Raw genomic sequence first — 21,869 nt, 5'->3', positions numbered from 1 at the left:
GTCCGTATGTGCAGTTATGGGGGGGCATGAGGGGAGGTCCGTATGTGCAGTTATGGGGGGGCATGAGGGGAGGTCCGTATGTGCAGTTATGGGGGGCATGAGGGGAGGTCCGTATGTGCAGTTATGGGGGGCATGAGGGGAGGTCCGTATGTGCAGTTATGGGGGGCATGAGGGGAGGTCCGTATGTGCAGTTATGGGGGGCATGAGGGGAGGTCCGTATGTGCAGTTATGGGGGGCATGAGGGGAGGTCCGTATGTGCAGTTATGGGGGGCATGAGGGGAGGTCCGTATGTGCAGTTATGGGGGGCATGAGGGGAGGTCCGTATGTGCAGTTATGGGGGGCATGAGGGGAGGTCCGTATGTGCAGTTATGGGGGGCATGAGGGGAGGTCCGTATGTGCAGTTATGGGGGGCATGAGGGGAGGTCCGTATGTGCAGTTATGGGGGGCATGAGGGGAGGTCCGTATGTGCAGTTATGGGGGGCATGAGGGGAGGTCCGTATGTGCAGTTATGGGGGGCATGAGGGGAGGTCCGTATGTGCAGTTATGGGGGGCATGAGGGGAGGTCCGTATGTGCAGTTATGGGGGGCATGAGGGGAGGTCCGTATGTGCAGTTATGGGGGGCATGAGGGGAGGTCCGTATGTGCAGTTATGGGGGGCATGAGGGGAGGTCCGTATGTGCAGTTATGGGGGGCATGAGGGGAGGTCCGTATGTGCAGTTATGGGGGGCATGAGGGGAGGTCCGTATGTGCAGTTATGGGGGGCATGAGGGGAGGTCCGTATGTGCAGTTATGGGGGGCATGAGGGGAGGTCCGTATGTGCAGTTATGGGGGGCATGAGGGGAGGTCCGTATGTGCAGTTATGGGGGGCATGAGGGGAGGTCCGTATGTGCAGTTATGGGGGGCATGAGGGGAGGTCCGTATGTGCAGTTATGGGGGGCATGAGGGGAGGTCCGTATGTGCAGTTATGAGGGGAGGTCCGTATGTGCAGTTATGAGGGGAGGTCCGTATGTGCAGTTATGAGGGGAGGGTCCGTATGTGCAGTTATGAGGGGAGGGTCCGTATGTGCAGTTATGGGGGGAGGGTCCGTATGTGCAGTTATGGGGGGAGGGTCCGTATGTGCAGTTATGGGGGGCATGAGGGAGGGTCCGTATGTGCAGTTATGGGGGGCTAAGCTCTGGCTGAGGGTCCACATGACTCCTCTATACGAGCTCCAGACACAAGTTTCCCTCCTCTCCGGCCGCACTGAGCCCGGGCAGCCCTTCCAGCAGATCGCCGCTCTCCGGATCAGTGGCGCTCAGTGTTTTCAGAATGATCCCTGCATAGGTGCTCGATTGAGGCCGCCTACTTCCTGCTTTCCGTGCTGTGCGCGGACTGAGCGCCCAGGAGGATCAGGACCTGCAGCTGGTAACGAGGGACCTCAGCTGGGGGGGGGGGGTTAACCCCTTCGTCCCCAGTGCAGTGACTTTATCTTGCTGGAGTGACACTGCAGCCTCAGTCTTGCTGTGACTTTTGACCAGGGAGATCTGTTATCCCTAGAAGTGTCCCTCCTGAAGCATCACATTTTTTTCTTTTTCACTCTGCTTTGTGATCTTTCCTGTGTCCTCGTGCCTTCCTCTTCTAAAACTCTTCAGAAGTGCATTTATTTTTTTTCCTTTTCCCCAATCTTATCCCCTGCAGCATAATGAGCTCACTGCAGATCCCTAAATGCCTGCACCTCACCCTTCCTCCAGATACGCCATGTGTCTGATAAGTGCATGGACCATCTCTGGGGAACGCGTTTGTCACACTCCTCGCTTCTATGGGAGTTCAGGAAAGTGGTGATCTCCCATAGAAGTGAATGGAATGCGCCGCTTCTCCCCTTACAGCAATGCAACATGTGGCCCCCGATCCTGAGATGGCATTGCACTGACCGGACCCTTGGGATGTAGCCTGTAGAGATGCCATAATGTCCAAGATGGAGATGCCCATCCAAGATGGAGATGCTGTGTGATGGATCAGTGAGCGCTCTGCTGCCCCGGGACATCACCCAAATATTGTCCGAATTCGCTGGTATACAGGGGAATAGAGGCACGTGGAGCCCTGACTACTCGGAGGATATGAGATCTGTAGATGACGGCACACAGGGAGCAGTCTTGTATTTCTCCTCTACGTATCTCAGACAATTGCCTAAAGTGCAATTCCTCCCTTCCCACAGTTCAGCTTTCTCGTATTTGCTCTCTTGCCTCCACATTCCTATAATGTACACGCCTGCATTGTGTATAATGCTTTATCTGTCACTATTCAGGTCTGCTAGGGCTGATCGTCTTGGATTATCCACTGTGTCCCTGTATATTGAGCGCAGTGTCGGCTGACGCTGAGCGTCTCCATAGATCTGCCGGGCAGTCGCTGGACGCTACAATGCAAGGTGAGGCCAGGATAATGGGAACTAGGCCGGATCTTGAGATGAATAATGTATCCGGATAGTGCAAGCTATGACCTGTGAGTACTGGTCAGTGCGCAGACTGTTGTGCCCAAGGCCAGCACACTGACCAGTACTCATCTATGTGCACGATCCTAGTCTGCAAACCTGACCTGATCATTGCAGCAAATATCAGGCAGCAGTCGCTTATGAGGATGGTCAGAGCCAGTCATGTCTGCAGTACATGGTCATAATTTACTGGTGAACACTGGCACAGGGAAGAACTTGGTTCATGGAGACTGGCTTATGATCAGAGATAGATACAATCAATGTTATCTGGTAAATGATTAATTCCACTTGTACTTTAAGGTGAAGGGATGAGGCAGAGAGGGATGAGGCGGAGAGTAAGGACTGCTCCTCCGGAACCCCAGGATGCCGAACAACATGACCCAGACGAAGGAGAAGCTGAACTATTTTCAAGAGGTATGGTTATATGGGCTGTCCACCAGGGCCGTGGGGTTCTTGGTACTGGGTCTGGTACTTAAGGGATGTGTCGTGGCAACCCAGTCCATGGCCCTGGGCGCTTATGTTAAAGGGGGTTAGCTGAATAATAAAAGTTTGTGATGCCACCTTGGTACTCAGTCAGGGGTGACTGACGCTGTTTAAAGGGGTCCACTGGAGTGATGCCATGGCAGCAGGGATGGTATGGCTTCCCACGGGTGAAGCTGGGTCCCCAGGGCTACTGGTGTAATAGATGAAGATGGTGGTAATCAGATGAGAGGCACAATAATAAAAATAAAAAAAACAAACCTTCACTGACAGATTCTCAGTTAGCTCACTCTGCAGCCAGTAATAAAGTAGAGGCTGCAGAAGGCATGTGGGCAAGAATCTTTAATGAAACTCGATTACAAAAGCCTACATGCATTTAAGTGGGTGAGGGGAGTTTAACCCTATATCCTTCAAAATTGCAGATTGAACTCGTATACTTCCCACTACTCAATGCTATTGGACAATTTACAACAATTTTGTTTTGTTTTTCTGTAAAAGTGGTTTAGCATGGTGTGCTATCAGAGTACTTCCAAGTCCTTCATCAATCTATCCACCACAACGGTCTAGTTTCAGACTGAAAAGTTGTCCCTCCGGCTGGCACGGCTGCCTCAATATACCTGGCACCACCGGCATTATACCTCCATCCCAGAGGCCGGTGAAGATGGAGGAAGCAGAGTACTGAGTGAATTGATCGGTGGGGCTGATTACTAATCTTCAGTATGCATTGGATGTAGAAGCGTCTGGTAGATGAGGGGTCAGAACCTGCAGTTCTCCAGCTGTTGTGTCACTACTGTCAGGGCATGCTGGGAGTTGTAGTTTAATTGTCCATAGCCTCACCCTCCTTACTACATGGTATTATGCAGGCGCCTGCTCCTCATGTCTGACCTTGTCCTGCCTCTTTTGTAGATGTTTTAATGAATTGGCTTTCCAAGCATTTTATTAGTTTACTCTTAACGGCTACAATCGGCATGATGTATATAGTCTACCTGTCTGCCCTCCATAAGAAAACATCCTGGGTTTCCATTCTCAAGGTAAGTGGTCATTTTAGAACTCTATATGGGGCTCTGTACTCAACTGTGTCCTTTAAAATTTTAGTTCTGGGACAGTCGGCCCAGCTGTGACTCCAGTTTCCATGCAGCACCCCCACAGGGCATGTGAAGTATTACAGCTGTAACTCAAATCAATCTGCTGCCCCTCTAGTGCATAGACATACTGGTCCTCCAGATTGATAAGTGGCACTGGATCCATCACAGCTTTAAGTGGAAACTTTGTTTGAAATGTCTATATATTAGTTGTGTACTTTCTACAGCAACTAAATTCATGCATTAGGTTGTTTTTTTTTTTTTTTTTTTTTTTTTGTTTCTTTCCCCCCCCCCCCCCCCAAGATCTTCAAGGAAAAGATTATGTATAAAACAAGGCTTTGTACAAAGCGGTGATGATTAACAATCTGACGGCAGTGCCATTAACCCCTTCATGACCCAGCCTATTTTAACCTTAATGACTTGGCCATTTTTTTGCAATTCTGACCAGTGTCCCTTCATGAGGTAATAACTCAGGAACGCTTCAACGGATCCTTGCGTTTTTTTTTTTTTTGACACTGGGCTTCATGTTAGTGGTAAATTTAGGTTGATATTTTTAGCGTTTATTTGTAAAAAAAAAAAAAAAAATTTGACAAATGTTGAAGTTTTAGTTTGTTAAACCAGAGTTATGTGACACAAAATAATTAATAAATAACATTACCCACATGTCTACTGCACATCAGCACAACTTTGGAAACAAAACTTTTTTTTTGCTAGGAAGTTATGAGGGTTTAAATTTGACCAGCAATTTCTCATTTTTACAACAATTTACAAATTTTTTTTTTTTTTGGGACCACCTCACATTTGAAGTCAGTTTAAGAGGTCTATATGGCTAAAAATACCCAAAAGTGACACCATTCTAAACTGCACCCCTCAAGGTGCTCAAAACCATTCAAGAAGTTTATTAACCCTTCAGGTGTTGCACAGCAGCAGAAGCAACATGGAATGAAAATGAACATTTAACGCTTTAGTCCCAAAACTGATCTTTTAGCACTTTTTTTTTTTTTTTTTAAATCTAATTTCCTAAGGGTAAAAGGAGAAACTGGACCCTGAAGGTTGCTGCACAATTTGACCTGAGTACGCAGATACCCCATATGTGGGGGTAAACCACTGTTTGGGTGCATAACAGGGCTCGGAAGTGAGGGAGCACCATTTGACTTTTTGAGCGCAAGATTGGCTGGAATCAATGGTGGCGCCATGTCGTGTTTGGAGACCCCCTGATGTGCCTAAACAGTGGAAACCCCTCAACTCTAACCCCAACACACCCCTAATCCTAACCCTAAGGCTGTGCCCACTCTGCAGATTTTTCCACACTTTTTTTTTTTTTTTTTTTTTGCCGCTGTCAGGCAGGGGTGGATCGGGGTCTCCAGCCGTGGCCGATGATAATGCATCACTGGCCATGTCTGGATTGTATAATTTCAAAGTTTCATATTTGAAATACTACAAATTGCTCTGATTGGCTGTTTCACTTTCAACGTCCAAATCAGAGCGATCGTAGCCACATGGGGCTACGATCCTGCATCAGCACAGATCTCGCCTGTGTTCACATGCTGCTCATGCTCCCTGTCTCACTATATTGACAGCTGTGTAAGACTTGCTGCCATGGAGTTGGGAGATGCTAGAATGTCTGGTTCCCCCCTCATAGTATCGCTCAGGGGCTGGAAGTCTTGCAAAGTTGTCTAAGTCCTGGCTTCCATCTTCTTAGATGGAACAACTTGTTCCAAAATTCAGTGATGCATTTATTCTTGTCATTACTTTCTCCCAGGATATTGATAGCGAACTCACTGTCCATGGAGATGGAGCGGTTTACTACTCCTTTTATAAGGACCTGCTGCGGGAACCATCGCTCAGAAAAGGTACAGGAGTTTACACTTTCTAAGGGTAGGACTTCAGGGCTCTACCACTGGGGCCTCATGTGACAGACTCGGATTAATTCCCAGGCCTCACCACACAGAGCAAGATGATGGCTGAGCCTCCCTCTGTAACATTAGATCTAAAAATATATAGAATTATAATATAACTTTTTTTTTTTTTTTTTTTGGCCACCCTTCTGTTAAAGCAGAGAACCATAGAAAAGGGCCACCCAGTCTGGTGCGCTTGGCATGATCACCTGCAAAGAGTGACGCCAAGTTTTCCCTGGCAATCATGGCTGAGCACCAAGGGGGTTTCAGCAGCAATCAGTCTATGAAACACTTGGTGCCTTCATGCACACATGGTGTAGGAGTTCTAGGGTCAGTCATACAGCCAAGCGGCTCCTAGGAAAGTATTGGCTCCCTGTATGTAACTGCTTTATATACCATTTTTCATTCCAGGAATTTTTGAGCTGGTCAACAACAGCCAAACCATTCCCTTGAAGACACTTAATGCTGTGCAGCAGCTGGCCCTGGTCCCTGAAATTGTTACCAGTATCATGTTGGAGGTTGTGGGGAGGCATGTAAGTCATATCCACAATCGGTCCTACACGGGGCACCAGTCTAGTAGTGTCAATCGCTTATTTCTGAACTCTCCTGAAAGTGACTTTGTCCTTATATCTTCTGTTGTGAACAATCCAGCACCTTAATGCAGTGTACCAAAGGTAGACGATGGTGTCTGGTCTTTACCTGATCATCTAGTGGGTCCATGTCTGGTGTCATTTCCCTGGCTTAATATGTTCTTGGAATTTGATAACATGTGTTGAACCACTGGATTACCAGGAATAAATCTCCAGTCTGGTGTCTTGGTGGTGTTTTTTTTCCAATGATCCTGTCACACAGGCAGCTAATGATGACATTCCTGGTGCCTCGGAGGCTCTATAACCTTCCTGACAATTTAATTCCATTTTAATCAGTTTCTCCCACTGTAAAGTATAGTTGGGATATGTGCACACGTTCAGGTTTTTTCACAGTAAAAATGCATACATTATGCATTCTGCATATGATGGTTTTTTGTTTTTTTTTCCCCACAAACACATCGCAGTAAAAAAAGCAGCATGTGCATTAATTTTGCAGATTTTCCGCTATTCTATGCATTTGGTGGGAAAAAACGCATGGAAAAACGCATGCAGATTTCTGGCAGAAATGTCTGGGTTTTTGTCAGGAAAATTTCTGCAAGAAATCCTGACGTGTGCACATACCCTAAACATCCCTGGTATCTAATGGTTGGGTATATTGTCAATCACTGCCTGGGCTGCTGTGACAGAAGAATATTTATATAGCATTATAGCTAGGGTATTTGTAAGCCGAAATCAGAAGTGGAACAATCAGGAAAGGAAAAGTGTAATAGAAACACATCACCACTTCTGAACTTTTCACCCACTCCTGACTTTGGTTTACAAATACTGAAGCCCTTTATAGGATGCAGCCTCTTCTCTATCGCTTCATTGGGGGACACAGGTCTACCAATCCAGGTTCAGGCGGACAATGCCACAGCAGTGGCTGTTGAGACTGCTGTTTTAAGGGCATCTGGATTTTCAGATCAGGTTATTTACACCATGATCCAGGCTAGAAAGCCATGGTCTTCCAGGGTCTATTATCAAACCTGGAAGGCCCAATCGCAGCCTGCCTATTTGTTTTTTTTTTTTTTTGTTTGTTTTTCTCTACCTTCTATTTTGGCATTTCTTCAGGCAGGACTGTACGCTGGCCTTGCCCCTAGCTCGCTAAAGGGTCATTTGTCGGCTCTTTCCATTCTTTTCCAGAGGAGTGTATCCTAACGCTCTCGGGTCAAAAGCTTTCTTCAAGGGGTAGTGCATGTGGCTCCAAGTACCAGACTCATGTGGATCCCTCAATCTGGTTCTCTCTTTGAACCTCATAGGTTTCACTGGCTTGCAAGTGGCATTTCTGGTGGCCATCACCTCCATCAGGCAATTTTCAGAGTTGGCAGCCCTTTCCTGTTGCTCTTCTTTCTTGGCTTTTCACCAGGATAAGGTGGTTTTGCAGCCTCCACCTTCCTTCTCAAGGTGTCCACCTTTCAACTAAATGGGGATATTGTGGTTTTTTTTTTTTTTTTTGCCCTGCTTCCGCTCATCCTCTGGAGCATTCGTTGAACAAGCTAAACCTGGTCAGGGCAGTGAGGGTCTATCTGGCTAGGACCACCCCCTTTAGGAAGACAGACTTTTTGTCACTCCAGATGGTGTGTGAAGAAGCCTGCTGGCCTCCAAGGCTACAATTGTTTTCTTGATCAGAACTACAATTTTGGAGGCTTACCAGGTCAAGAATAGTGGCTGGGATTAAGGCTCACTATACCTGGGCAGTGGGTGCCTCCTGGGCGGTGCACCATAGGGCATCTGCCCTACAATGTTGCAAAGCGGCAGCTTGGTCTTCCATCCACACATTAACCAAATTTGAGAAGGTCCACACCTATGCCTCAGCAGATGTCAGCCTAGGTAGAATGATCTTGCAGGCAGCAGTTGAGTTCTCCAACCTGAACGACTTTGGCTTTTCCCTCCCAGGGACTGCTTTGGGACGTCCCATGGTTCCGGTGTCCCCAATGAAGCAATGGAGAACAGGATTTTTGGTTGCTTACCATAAAATCTGTCTCGGAGCCTTCATTGGGGGACACGGCACTCTCATGTCTTATCAGCTCTTGTTCGTTCTGTGTTCTATTGTTTTGAGTTGTCTATCTTGTTGCTTCTCCTACTGCTTTCTCACTAACTGATTAACCTAGTACCAGTCGGTGGGGTGTACACTGAACAAAGGTAGCTCCTCTGCATAGTGGCAGCCATATACACCCCATGGTTCCTGTGTACCCAATGAAGGCTGAGAAACAATTTTACAGGATTTTTGGTTGCTTACTGTATCACCCGCTCACACTGCTTCTTATCTTTCTATCTTGTAGGGTGTGGATCCAGTTTATTTCTACCTTGGGATGATGTTTGGATTGCAAGGAGTGTATTTGGCTTCCTTGTTTGTGACCAGCTGGATTATGAGCGGGACCTTTCTGGCAGGGTTGCTGGCCGCAGGCTGGTTTATTATTAACAGGTACAATCTCACTGACCACTAGATCAAATATTGTACACCTGTTTTATACATGGACAGTATCAGCATTGGACTGGCTCCTACCCAATTTCTTTGTATAGAAGCAGCAGTATGTAATCCTGTGTATGTGGGTGAGATGTGTCTGAGGAATGTGAACACGTATCTCTGTATAAGCAATGGCAGATGGCATTACTCGCTAACCTGTGCCCCTATTCCAGAGTCATCAAATGCAGCTCATCAGGAAGGATGATGCAGTGATAAATTCAACAGGTTTTACTTACAGTACCAAGATGAGGTAGAAGTTAGAGCTGATATTAGAAGCACAAATTTAGGGGTAACAGATTCTCCAGTCTTGAAGCATGTGTTGTCCAAGATGGCACTGAGAAAGATAGGAGTTGCAGAAGGAAAGGTATTATGGGTAAAGCACAGTAATACATGAACAAAATATGGCAGCAAAGTACACAAATACAATAATTCTAAACCATGTACATTAGTGTCCTGTAATGGCTAAATATTTTGCAAAGACTTTTTCAGTCAACAGCACAGTACTAATGAGGCTGCTGAAGTCATATGTGTAGTACATGAATTGAGTCTGGTGTAAGCCCTAATGACAATGTCACTATCACACACCCCATGTAGCAGGCATAGGAGGGACTATTAATGCCTTGATTCTGCTCCATACCTGTCAGATGTTGCATAACAGCAGCATTAAACTTGCAGTAATCACCGACGGCAGCAATTAAATACAATTTCCTAAGTATGCATGCAGACTCCCCTGCAACACAATCGGATTATTAGACAGGGGCTGTCTGAAGGTCCATGCTGGCATCTTCTTGGTTCTTTGACACCTAGAGAGGTAGTCTTGAAGACTGAAGAACTGCATAGTTAAGCCTTCATAAAGGGTCTAAATTAAATCTAAATTTATATTGCCCCTCTTTGCCTTTCAGAATAAAGGGGACAATCTTGCCTGCTTAGGGAGAGCAACCCCCCCTTCCCCTTAAGTGAAGAAACTGTCTCATGTAACTCAAAATTGGTGTCACAACTGGGTGGTTTGTTTTTTTTCAGTTTGTAACTTGGAAAATTCATTTTTGGCATGTGTAAATTTTTATTTTTCCTTGCAAATTGCTCTCCTGTAGTGGTCCTAAATCAGCTGAGACACTAAACAAAACTGACATCCTCTAATACATTCCACAGCTAGCAATAAATATAGCAAACTATACATTTACTAGATGGTGGCCCGATTCTAACACATCGGGTATTCTAGAATATGCATGGCCACGTAGAATAATGCCCAGCCACGTATGTCAGTTTAAAAAATAAACATACTCGCCTTCCGAGGGCCCCTTGTAGTTCAGTCACATGACCGTGACGTCATGGCAGGTCCTTCTCCCATACACAGCACCGGAACCTGCCGCTTGCATGGAGCGGTCACCAGAGTGTCGCAAAAGGTGAGTATATAACTTTTTATTTTAACATTAGATGTTTTTACTATTGACGCTGCATAGGCCGCATCAATAGTAAAAACTTGGTCACACAGGATTAATAGCAGCGGTAAGTTAACTGCTCTGCTGGCATTAACCCTGAGCGGTGACTGCAGGGAGTATGGAGCGGGTGCTGACTGCAGGGGAGGGACTAATTGGACTGTGGCCATTGCTGATTGGTCTCGCCAGCTGCCTGTCATGGCTGCTGCGACCAATCAGTGACATGGATTCCATGACAGACAGAGGCCACGACCAATGAATATCTGAGAGACAGACGGAAGTGACCCTTAGACAATTGTATAGTAGATACCAGTGGACTGGCTAAAACAGAAGGCTGATGTCAGGTGCATTCCCTCTTGCATCTATGATGTGTCTAATGCAGGACCGATGCCACACGGATAGAGGAATCTGTTCCACTGCGGGAGAACTGGGTGTTCCCCTTTCTTGCCATTCAAGTAGCAGCGCTCACCTGGTACTTGAGGCACGACGGTAAATCGTTCTTGGCGGTAAGTGTTCCAGACTTGTAGATGCCAAACTTCCTAAGTGAAGCAGTCTCTAATGACCATCGTATCTGTTGCAGGATTTCGTTTACATGCTGATGTGCGCCACCTCCTATATCAGCATGATCATGTGGGAGTACACCCATTACCTGCTTTTTGTGCAGGCCATCTCTGTGTGCCTGCTGGACGGGCTCTCGCTCATCGGTAAAATGAAGGTAAAAATTGAATGTTTTTTAATTAGTCTTGATATCCAAGAAGTATAGTTTCTCCTTGTGGAGATCGACATGCTAAGCGTGCTGAGATGAGGAGACTTAAAGCTGCAATGCTCCTCTGGGTAACATGCAAACTATCTCTCCAGAGGAAGAGGGCTAGAACTCTAGTGCCACCTATTGGAAGGTAGCAATCCTACAAGTCAATGTTGACTCTTTAATGAGCCTTGTCACATGACTTGGGATAATTGGTCTTGAATGACACTAAACAAACCCATACTTGCTGGCCTTATGAAGATGTTGGCTGGTGTAATACCTTTTCGGTTCATGGGGGGCATTTGTTATGCTTGGAGACCACCAAGCTGGCGTATGGAAACCTTCATGCCAGTCAGTGCTCCCTGAGGAAGAGTATGCATTGAGGCTCTCCTTCACCCTCTTGGAAGCGGTCACTCTCGGTGTTGGCTGTCAATGAAGTCTCCTTATGCCAGCATGGTGGCCTCTAAAATGGAGAAGCCTTTCCCTGTAGACCACGGTCAAAAGCTTCTCATCCATCCAGCCAACCCATACTAGATGGGTTATTTCTCCTTGTAGTGGCTTGCTTTCCCCCAAGTAATGTTGTGCTGCTTATGAGGGCAAAAAAGGAGGGCATTTACTTGCAGGGGTAGCTACCTCCATTAGGTTGCATGAGGGCCTAGCCTAGATCTCCCCAAGGACAAACTTGTCCTCTCCCACCCAGAGCCTGTCCAAGCATTGTGTGAACAAAATTAACTAGATCGCTTTACTTGAGAAAATACTATAATCACATGGAGAATATAAATTTTGACTAACTTTGTTTTGCAGGTTTTCGACTTATACAAAATGTACTTGGCCGCTGTGTATTTGGGCTACTTGTTTACGTCTAGAACCTCAGCGCTGCTGACATCACCTCTATTAAGCCTTGTAGCAGCTCTCATGATTGGACAATGCCTTAAGGTAACCTATTAGGAACTTCTGTTAAAGGCCATGAACTGTTGGGTCTCCTTCACAGTGGCTTCTTATGAATGTAAAGAACATCTGCCATTTTTTTTCCTTTTTATTAAATGCTTTATATTTTAACACAAACTGCTTCCCTTCCCACCTCCCATGATGGGTCTGCTTTGAGACAGCCAGTTAGAATGCAGTCTGGAGAGGGAGTAAAGCATTTAAGCCTTCAGAGGGCAGATCACGGGGTGTGAAGAATCTAGAATCCTGCAGAGTCTCTCGGAAGAGGAGGAAGTTTTGCACCCTCCACATGTATGAGAGGACATGTTTTGTGGGTATTGGTTCAGCAATGGAGCTGTGACACATGAGCTAGGGAAGACTTGGCCAGACCTCACATCTATTATTGGGAGGAACTGGCAGGCTGCAATATGAGGGTCTCTCCTGCTGTACCTCATTACTACTTCCAGTGTGGATTAACTACATAGCGGTGCTACTGGCCACACAGGCAGTGTACACAATAAGACCTATGCAGATGGCAAATCGCTAACTGTTTCTGTGCACAAACTAATCACTTTAAGAAAAGATGTAAATGTTATTTCTCTATCTCACAGGGCACAGTGACTCACTGGACCTTCCAAGCCAAAATGCTGTCAATCATGTTTTTTTGTTCTCAATTTATTCTTGCAGCATACCTGAACCTCTTAATAGGGGTAAGTACCGTGCTGTTGGGAGTTCTCCATGGTTTTGCTAAAGGGTCTACTCTACTGTCAGGCTGTGACTGCAAATCATACTCTAGTCCCACTTATTTTGATTTGGCAATGAGCTGTGATATCGGACACAGCCCATGAACTTACTGGTTGTCGTACAAAGACTACGCATTTTTCATATCCATGTCTCCCACTGCCGGCTAATCAACTGTAGTTTTTGTTTTTCAGAATTTTGTTACTCATACAGGAAATCCAGTCCTGCAAGCTGTGAAGGTTAAAGTTGGACTGAAAATGACCAAGTAGGCTATTGAAATAAAGAGCCAAAATAAAAAAATTAAAAAAAAATTGAAGAATCCACTGCAACTTTACTACTTTTGTCTTGCGCAGGAACTTCACAGAGAACTGGCTGCTATGTCAGAAATCATTTCAGCCACTTTCCCATGACTGCATCTTAAGGCTCACACAGTCTTCACTTTTACCGGTTTACATTGTGGTCTTAATTATATGCCTAATCTCCATGGCTCAGGGACTACATAAAAGGTTTCGGTGGGTAATTTTTTATTTTTTTTGTATACCCTTTTACAAAAAACCTGTTAGGTTGTAACATTCTGGCTCTTCCAGATGTCTAGATAGGTCATGCGCTCTAAGCCCAATGCATATGTCAGGATTAAGGACCATTGTGCATTATTTGAATGGCTGGCATGTCAGGAGTCTTGGCAGGCATGTCAGGAGTTCTCCCTGTCACTTCAGGAAAGGCTTTAGGTACTGATCCCTGAGGTTAGAGAAGCTGATGTCACTCTGACTTATTTCTAATATTTAGCATGAGAACCTTATAAATAAAGCTTAATGCATATTTTGCAGCTGTCAGCCAAGCACCTCCTTTATGCAACAGATCAGTAAGTATACAAATTGGCAGATCCACCACCCCTCCCAATCAATAACCTTGTGCTGCCATGTCATATCAATCCATTGAAAGCTGTAAAATTTCTGCTCTAATCATGGCTTTCACCAGTTCAAGATTAAATATGGGTGATTTTTATTCTTTGGGGGGTCATTATGGTTTGCTTTTGCATTCAGTGGCGATCCAGTCAGTCGTGAGATTACTCCTGAGGAAGGCAGAGTTGGTGAAAGGCCAGAGGTCATCTATCATGTCATCCAAAGTCTTATCATTGGTTTATTGGCCCAGAACTTTGAGGGGTGAGCAACTTTCCAAAACTTCTAAACTATGGGCTATATGTTATACACAACTCCAGATTGTGACCTATCTCTCTTTTTAGACTGAAGTGCCTATGGACCCCTTATGTCTGTGTCATCGCTGGTTTTGGTGTTTGTTCTCCAGCACTCTGGATAACTCTTTTTAAGTGGCTTCGTGTGAGAACTGTCAATCCGGTTATGCTGGTGAGTATGTAATGTTGCTTATAGTATGTACTGAGCTGCCACCATCAGGTGCTGGTTATGGGCCATTATCAAGAAATCAACTTGTGCTTATACCCTGTAAATGCCATCTGATGTCTCGTACACTGACCTCCGGCTGCTGCTGGAGGTGATGCCCTGCTGTCTAATGCTTACAAGCTTGTATTAATGATGGCTTGGCAATAGTTTATCAATATAAAAGTAGTGGGCAACTTGAGTCACACCACACATGGCAGTGACCCAAAAAAATGTTTTTTTTTCCTACAAAAATTGTCAAATTTATAGCGGTGATACCAAAGTCTGGCATCCATGCCTCAAGGGATATCCATAATATGATGGATCTGGTTATAGCAATCCCTTCACCCACTCTTATTGTTACCATTGCAATCGTGTACAGATGTGATACATCGACTTGCCCTACCTCTCCTGGGTGCCAGACCCCCTCTGTTCTTGATGCAGATCCCTTGTGTCGCCTATACTTGGGCTGCATAGCTTTATAAAGTTTGACTCGGGTAGTGATGGTAAACTCTTGTTTCAACCTCCAATATAATTAAACTTTTTTTCTTTTCTCTAAACTATCTTCCTTCTGCTACTGTTAACTTTTTATTTCCATGTTTGCATGCCTTTTCTAGGCCTTTCTGCTAAGTGCTATTGTCCCTGCTGTGCTTGGCTTCAGTCTTTGGAGGGAGGTAAGAAAACTGCAAAACTTCAGTGGGACTTTTATAGGGACTGATCTGCTTCTGTTAACTTATCACTACAGAGATGCTAGCAATATACAATGGCTGCAATGAACAGCTAAGGCTACTTTCACACTAGCGTCTTCTGCAATCTGTCACAATGCGTCGTTTTGCAGAAAAAACACATCCTGCAAAAGTGCTTGCAGGATGCGTTTTTTTCCCCATAGACTTGCATTGACAACGCATTTGCGACAGATTGCCACACATCGCATCTGTCGAGCGACGGATGCGTCGTGCTTTTGCGGACCATCGGGAGAAAAACGCTACATGTAACTTTTTTTTTTTTCTCCTGACGGACCGCTTTTTCCGACCACGCATGCGCAGCCGGAACTCCGCCCCCACCTCCCCGCACCTTACAATGGGGCAGCGGATGCGCCAGAAAAATGCATCCGCTGCACCCATTGTGCAATGCAGCAAACGCTAGCATCGGAATCTCTCCCCGACGCACTGCGACGGGGAGATTCCGACGCTAGTGTGAAAGGAGCCTAATGGGGGCAGGCTGGCGTCCAATAATCCAATTATAGGTGCCTTTAAATCACTCAGCTTCTAATTTGATCTTCTGGATGGGAATGGTCAGCCACTGACTTTTAGGGCCTATAATCTATATAATCAGCCAGTGTAAAAACACTGCTTTCCTAGAAAAGCTGGAACTTCATTGTAGCAATCACTTGTGTGAATATATCATACCAGCCACTTCTGTAGTTTACCAATGGTGGCAGGTTTCCTAGGCAATGACAGCAGTTCTTTAAAGCTGATCTAGAACTCGAAAGAACTGTCGTTCTAAGTTGGACAGATCCAGCCAGATGGTCTGCCCCCCCCATAGGAACTTGAGGGACCAGAAGCTCGGTCATGCAACTGGGCAGTCCAGGAGCAGCCTCAGTTCTAAGGGCAATCCTGACAATTTAATGAGCTATTCTGACTATTGGGGATTAATAATCCTGGAAACAAGCTGCCCTTAAAGCTGTGCTTTACACTGAATATAGTCAAGCAGTCTTGTGATTACCCCACAAATGGTCAGATTACACGGACATGTCACATTGCGAAGGCAAAGCTGTACAATGGACAAGGTTGGTGGGGGAATCTTTCCATGTTGCCCCTCCTGTGATCATGTTGGCCTCACATGGCTTCTAACACTCTGTATCTTCTGCAGTTCCTACCCAGGATGGCTAATGAACTGTCAGAGCTGGAATACAAGTCGGACACTATGGGGGCCATGTATTGGATAAAGTAAGTCTAGCTATAGGAGGCATGTCGGCCACGTGCAGCCGGACAGTGGAGTGTAAACTTCAGCTGGTGCTCAAATGCTAGCCTTTGGGGACCATCAAGGTGCACCATGTGTCTTGTTTTGGGTTAAAATGTTTGCAATTAACATTCTCTAAGTCTGTCACATTTTGCCTTCTGTAGGCTGTGTTGTTCACTGGCTACAGAGCTGGTTAACAGAGAATTAATCAGGAGCCATGTCTTAACTACTTTTTTCCTTCCTCCTTGGCTATCTTATGACAATCCCCATCAAAGTTGAATGGATTTTAAAGGCTGTGTACCTGCAGTGTATTAACCCCTTAGTAACCACAATACATCTTTTTTTACTGACCTCACATCAGACAATGGAATCCCCTGACTGGTGAAAATGCAGCAGCAGTAGCTGACTGTACACTATAGCTGACACCTCTCTGTATCAGCCTTGATTGGTTTTGGCACCAACCATGGCTTTTTAACCTTAGGGTACCGTCACACAGTGGCACTTTTGTCGCTACGACGGTACGATTCGTGATGTTCCAGCGATATCGTTACGATATCGCTGTGTCTGACACGCATCAGGGATCCTGCTGAGAATCGTACGTCGTAGCAGATCATTTGGAACATTCTTTCGTCGCTGGATCTCCCGCTGTCATCGCTAGATCTGTGTGTGTGTCACCGATCCAGCGATGCGTTCGCTTGTAACCAGGGTAAACATCAGGTTACTAAGCGCAGGGCCGCGCTTAGTAACCCAATGTTTACCCTGGTTACCAGCGTAAATGTAAAAAAAACGGTACATACTTACATTCCAGTGTCCGTCAGGTCCCTTGCCATCTGCTTCCCGCACTCACTGACTGCCGGCCGTAAAGTGAAAGCGGAGCACAGTGGTGACGTCACCGCTGTGCTTTCACTTTACGGCCGGCAGTCAGTGAGTGCAGGAAGCAGGCGGGAAGCAGACGGCAAGGGACAGACACCGGAATGTAAGTATGTACTGTTTGTTTGTTTTTTTTACGCTGGTAACCAGGGTAAACATCAGGTTACTAAGCACGGTCCTGCGCTTAGTAACCCGATGGTTACCCAGGGACCTCGGCATCGTTGGAGAGCTGCCTGTGTGACAGCTCTCCAGCGACCACACAACGACTTACCAACGATCACGGCCAGGTCATATCGCTGGTCGTGATCGTTGGTAAATCGTATAGTGTGACGGTACCCTTAGATTGTGATGTAAATGGTGGTTGGTGATTCCTCTCTAACCCCATCGGCACCCTGAGATCTATTGTGTAGTCATCATGCTTGTGATGGCAATGCACAACCTTCAGAGCCTGTCGGCTACAGTAGACTATTCAGAAGGTTGCAACCTTCTAGGTGGTAATCATTTATCCTTCCTGCCACTTTGTATTCCCGAAAAGCACCCGACTAGTTTACTAAACTACCTAAGAGTAGTTCTGAATACGTAGAGGGGTACTGTTTCTTTTAAAAGTCTCACTTTTGAGGATTTTACAACATGGGTCCACCAAAGTCACTCCAGCTGAATTTAAATAAGCTTTTAAATAAGTTTTGTAGATTTCCTTTAAAAAAAAAATACTGCTACAATTTTAAACTTTGTAACATCCTAACAAAATTAAAAAAAACTTACAAATGGTGCTCATGTAAAGCAGACGAGAAATGTTTAATGACTATTTTGTGTTGTATGACTGTCTGCATTAAATAGATAATCAAAGTTTTAAAATTGCTAATTTTTTTAACTTTTTTTTACACTTCTGATTTTTATAAACAAACACTATTGGCATAAATCTACCATTAGCAATCTCAATCAATGATCTGTTGTGTTCTCTAGAGTTATTACAACTTAAAATGACAATGGCCAGCCTTGAAAAACTTGACCCAGTCACTAAGGGGTTAATTCAATCCAACTGCAGTTTATTTTTAACCCCCCCCAACACACTTCCCATATTCTCCCCAATGATGCACAACATTATGAATCCATCTAATAGTGTGGAAAATAAACAGGTTATTGCATCTCTATGGAATAGAAACAGTAAATGACTTTCTTGTGAGGCGAGTCCTGAAGCTCTGACACCTGTTCTTCTCACTAGAAGCCAGACTCCCAAAAAAGCAGTGATTGCTGCCAGCCCTCTCCTGATGGGGGATATAAAGCTCTGCACTGGACGGATGGTGGCCAGCTTACCGGTATACAGCGATGAAGAGCTAATGAGGCGAAATGAACAGGTAATTTGAATTTTACCTTTTTGCATCTTTCAGGCCCACAAGCATTAGACTTTCTCAAACCCACCAATATCTACAGGTACAGCTGACAACCTTATGTATGGAGGGGTGCCCCAACTCTACAATTTATGACGGCTAAGGATCCACCCTGTCTTATTTCAGACTGGAGATTCTTTTGTCCATAGATCCCTGGCAGTGACTCTAGGGCTATATAGCGTTTTTTGCGGTGCAGAAACACTGCAGATCCACAATTGATTTATAGTACAATGTAAATCAATGAGAAAAAATGCTGTGTATACTTTGCAGAAACGCTGCGGTTTAAGAGAAGTAGCATGTCGCTACTCTTTTGTGAATCTGCAGCGTTTTTGTACCCATTCCATTATAGAAGACCCCAGGCATAAAAAAACACAGCAAATCCGCAAGAAAACCGGAGCAAAAATGCACAAACGCATCAAATCCACAGGTTCGTTTTCTGCCAGGAGAGGCAGAATCCACACCAGAAATTCCAAAGCTTAATCTGCAACGTGTGCACATAAGGCTGTGCACACGATGCAAATTTTGCTGCGTTTCTGCAGCAGTTTCCCTTGAGTTTACAGTTCAATGTAAACCTATGGGAAACCAAAAAAGCTGTTCACATGCTGTGGAAAAAACGCACGGAAACGCGGCGGTTTACATTCCGCAGACAGTATTGACATGCTGCAGATTCCACACAACTGCCCCTATGGAAAACCACAGCGGTTTTCCGCTGAAAAAAAATCCAGTGGACCTAGAATACGTGTGCACATGGCCTTAAGAACATGCACAATTGGCAGAGCAACAACTCCTATGTAGGGGAGTCGGGTACAATGGCTGATGGCTTTTTTTTTTTTTTTTTTTTTCTTTCCCTGAATGTTTGCAGTAAGCTCTGCAAGAAAGCGTGAACATGGCCTAATGAGTATCTGTCTTTTGAATGGAAATCAAATGTACCACTTGGTAACCGCAAACAAGTGTGAACTATAAGTTATATTAAGTTGCAGAACTTTTCACTCTACAATAATTAAGCTTTATTTTTGCAGAAGTCACATGGAGAGAAGTTTCTTCAAGAAACTTTTGAAGTTGGAAAACAAAAACAATAAGCCTGTAACGGGGTCTACCAAGCTGGGGTACCTTTCAGTACCACCCCATGTTTCAGGAGGTCCACTCTGCTTTTGCTGGATTCTGAATGAAGGACGCTGGCAGGAATTTCTTGATTACATGAGAGCATATAAAAGCAGACTGCTTCTCCACGTATTGCCAGTCTAAGAACACCCTTTATTTACAGCACACAGAATATATAACAGATACACAGGGCAGGCCAATAGAAAAACAGCAGGCCAGACATACATTACAATAGCCGCAGGGGGCCGGAGCCTGCCGATATTTACTGTGGGAATTACGAAGGTGGGGGGAGGTCAGAAAGATAATATCTTGTCCAGGGGCGCAGCCTGTGGACTGATGCATTTCACATGGAAACTATTATACATACATATACTGCATAACATTCTTGGTGCTGGGGGGTTCTGTAACAAAGCCCTAATGTTATATACCAGTAGTGGAGACATGCTATAGCCTCTTGGAAAGGATTGTGCCTGGCAGGCAGCGCTGTGGAGTCATGGAAATTGAGTCGGAGGTTTGGCTTACGACTCCACAGCCCTGCTGGCAGGAAATTACTGATCATGTAGTCATAGGATTAATGCAGGCATTCCACCAACATTATGGAAATGAGAACCATGTATTATATGGTCACACAAGTCCTCCAGAAAGTCAGGTGTTCTACAGAAAACAACCTCTATATTCTGGCTTATTGTGTTAAACCTACATTATGATGACATAAAATTAAGGGGGACAATTCATGAAACTTTTTGTCTCCTCTCAGATGTATCAGATCTATAGTATGAAGTCTGCAGAGGATATCTATAAGATCCTTACCTCCTACAAAGTAAACTACATGGTGATTGAAGAATCTGTCTGCAACGATCTGAGTAGAATTGACAACTGCAGAGTAAAAGACTTGCTGGATACTGCAAATGACCATGTAAGTTTTGTGGGGGGGGGGGTCCACCTCCCTCCTCCTGTCAACTTGGCATTAACTGTTATGTTATCCTAAACTTGGAAACCCCTCTTAAGGATATGTGCACAGAACAGAACTGCAAAAAATGACCTTTATGTTCAACCATAGGGGGAATAAGCTGTATATTCTTGCTGTGCACGTCTCATAGCTTCTGGAGGGTTTAAAAGGATTGACGGCTTCATTTAAAAGTATAGGGAAAGGTGCAAGCAGAACCACCACAACTTGGATTTGCTCACTGTTCATTATCTTAGAATCCTTAACCTAAATTGGGGTTTGTTTGAACAGCTTCAGCGGGACAGTTTGTTTTTAACCATAAAATGTTCTGTTACTCAACCCAGAGCCTTTTTATATGGCTATATTGATACCAATAAGCACCCCTAGAGTTCTGGGCTAAGTCTCTGCTGTGATCATTCACATTTTTCCCTGTTTTGACAGGTGGAAACTGAAGATGGGCATGTCTATTCCTTCTCGCAATATGAACGATTCTGCCAGGAAATCAAATTTAACCGTCCGCCGTATGTGAACTACTTCACCCGGGTGTACTGGAACAGGTCCTACTTCATATATAAAATCAACGCTGTCATTGCTTTCAAATCCTGAGCATCAGACGGAGGACCACCAGTGCCGGACCTCCCCTTCCTGCAGAACATTGACGCCTGATATCATTGAATATATGACCCTCCACTAAGGAGCCTAAACCAAAAAAGCCCAAAGATGGTCCTGATGGAATTCATTTTACTTGACGACAATTTTTTTTTACCTTGTGCAAAAACTTTCTTTTTTATAACCCTTTTTTAAGCTGATGTTCTGTCTATTGCCCATGAAACTGTAAACCAGTGTGTTTTCTATGCATCATTCAGGTCCTCTGGTATTCTTCCTGGAAATGTATTAACATTCACTAAGTACTGCCATACTTTATGGAAGGTGTCTTGTCTGAACACTGCACTTGGTATTGACCTTGCCAGATTGTGAAGGGACACGAATTCCAAAGAAAATGGGAGCAGAAACATCTGTTAACTGTTACTCATGTGGTTTATATATGGTTCCATACCTGCAGACATGTAGCTGAATACTGGGGAAGAATGTATTTGCTGTGCAAAATAAAGATCATCTTTTATAGAAACTTTTTCTTTTTTTTTTTTATCCTTCTTATGGTGTTAATCGTGGGCACATTGGTCTGACACGATTAATAATGCTTGGTGTAGAACAAGTCGACGCACTCTATAGCTGGTGGGTTTTTTTTTTGTTTTTTTTTTTTTTTTTACTTTGTGGTTCAAGTACCGCTGAAGATCTAAGACTGAGTAATTCCTGCAGGAAATGCCGGTCTTGAGATA

General features: G+C 44.9%; 1 protein-coding gene across 2 annotated transcripts; it reads left to right on the top strand.

Annotated features, from left to right (window-relative positions):
• The first annotated feature begins 1,335 nt into the window (after window positions 1-1,335).
• On the top strand, window positions 1,336-21,658 carry DPY19L4 (dpy-19 like 4). 2 transcript variants are annotated; one of them, XM_069731693.1, is made up of 20 exons: window positions 1,336-1,403; window positions 2,284-2,403; window positions 2,767-2,880; window positions 3,853-3,977; window positions 5,791-5,881; window positions 6,338-6,459; window positions 8,838-8,980; window positions 10,841-10,964; window positions 11,039-11,173; window positions 12,008-12,139; window positions 12,739-12,837; window positions 13,063-13,133; window positions 13,222-13,380; window positions 13,912-14,031; window positions 14,112-14,232; window positions 14,880-14,936; window positions 16,135-16,211; window positions 18,317-18,449; window positions 20,341-20,499; window positions 20,971-21,658. In XM_069731693.1, the coding sequence occupies exons 2-20, from the start codon at window positions 2,397-2,399 to the stop codon at window positions 21,133-21,135; spliced, it is 2,154 nt and encodes a 717-aa protein (XP_069587794.1). In that variant the 5' UTR covers window positions 1,336-1,403; window positions 2,284-2,396; the 3' UTR covers window positions 21,136-21,658. The 2 variants fall into 2 exon arrangements, with proteins under 2 accessions (XP_069587794.1, XP_069587795.1); XM_069731694.1 differs by lacking the exon at window positions 14,880-14,936.
• Window positions 21,659-21,869: the final 211 nt, after the last annotated feature.

The sequence above is a fragment of the Ranitomeya imitator genome, chromosome 6 (assembly GCF_032444005.1).
Source record: "Ranitomeya imitator isolate aRanImi1 chromosome 6, aRanImi1.pri, whole genome shotgun sequence".
Classification (NCBI taxonomy): Eukaryota; Metazoa; Chordata; class Amphibia; order Anura; family Dendrobatidae; genus Ranitomeya; species Ranitomeya imitator.
This window is presented reverse-complemented; position numbering and strand designations above follow the sequence as displayed.

Coding starts and splice junctions, on each gene's coding strand:
- DPY19L4 (XM_069731693.1), top strand. Junction 6,460..8,837: donor TGGAGGTTGTGGGGAGGCAT/GTAAGTCATATC, acceptor TCTATCTTGTAG/GGTGTGGATCCAGTTTATTT. Junction 16,212..18,316: donor GGGGCCATGTATTGGATAAA/GTAAGTCTAGCT, acceptor TCTTCTCACTAG/AAGCCAGACTCCCAAAAAAG.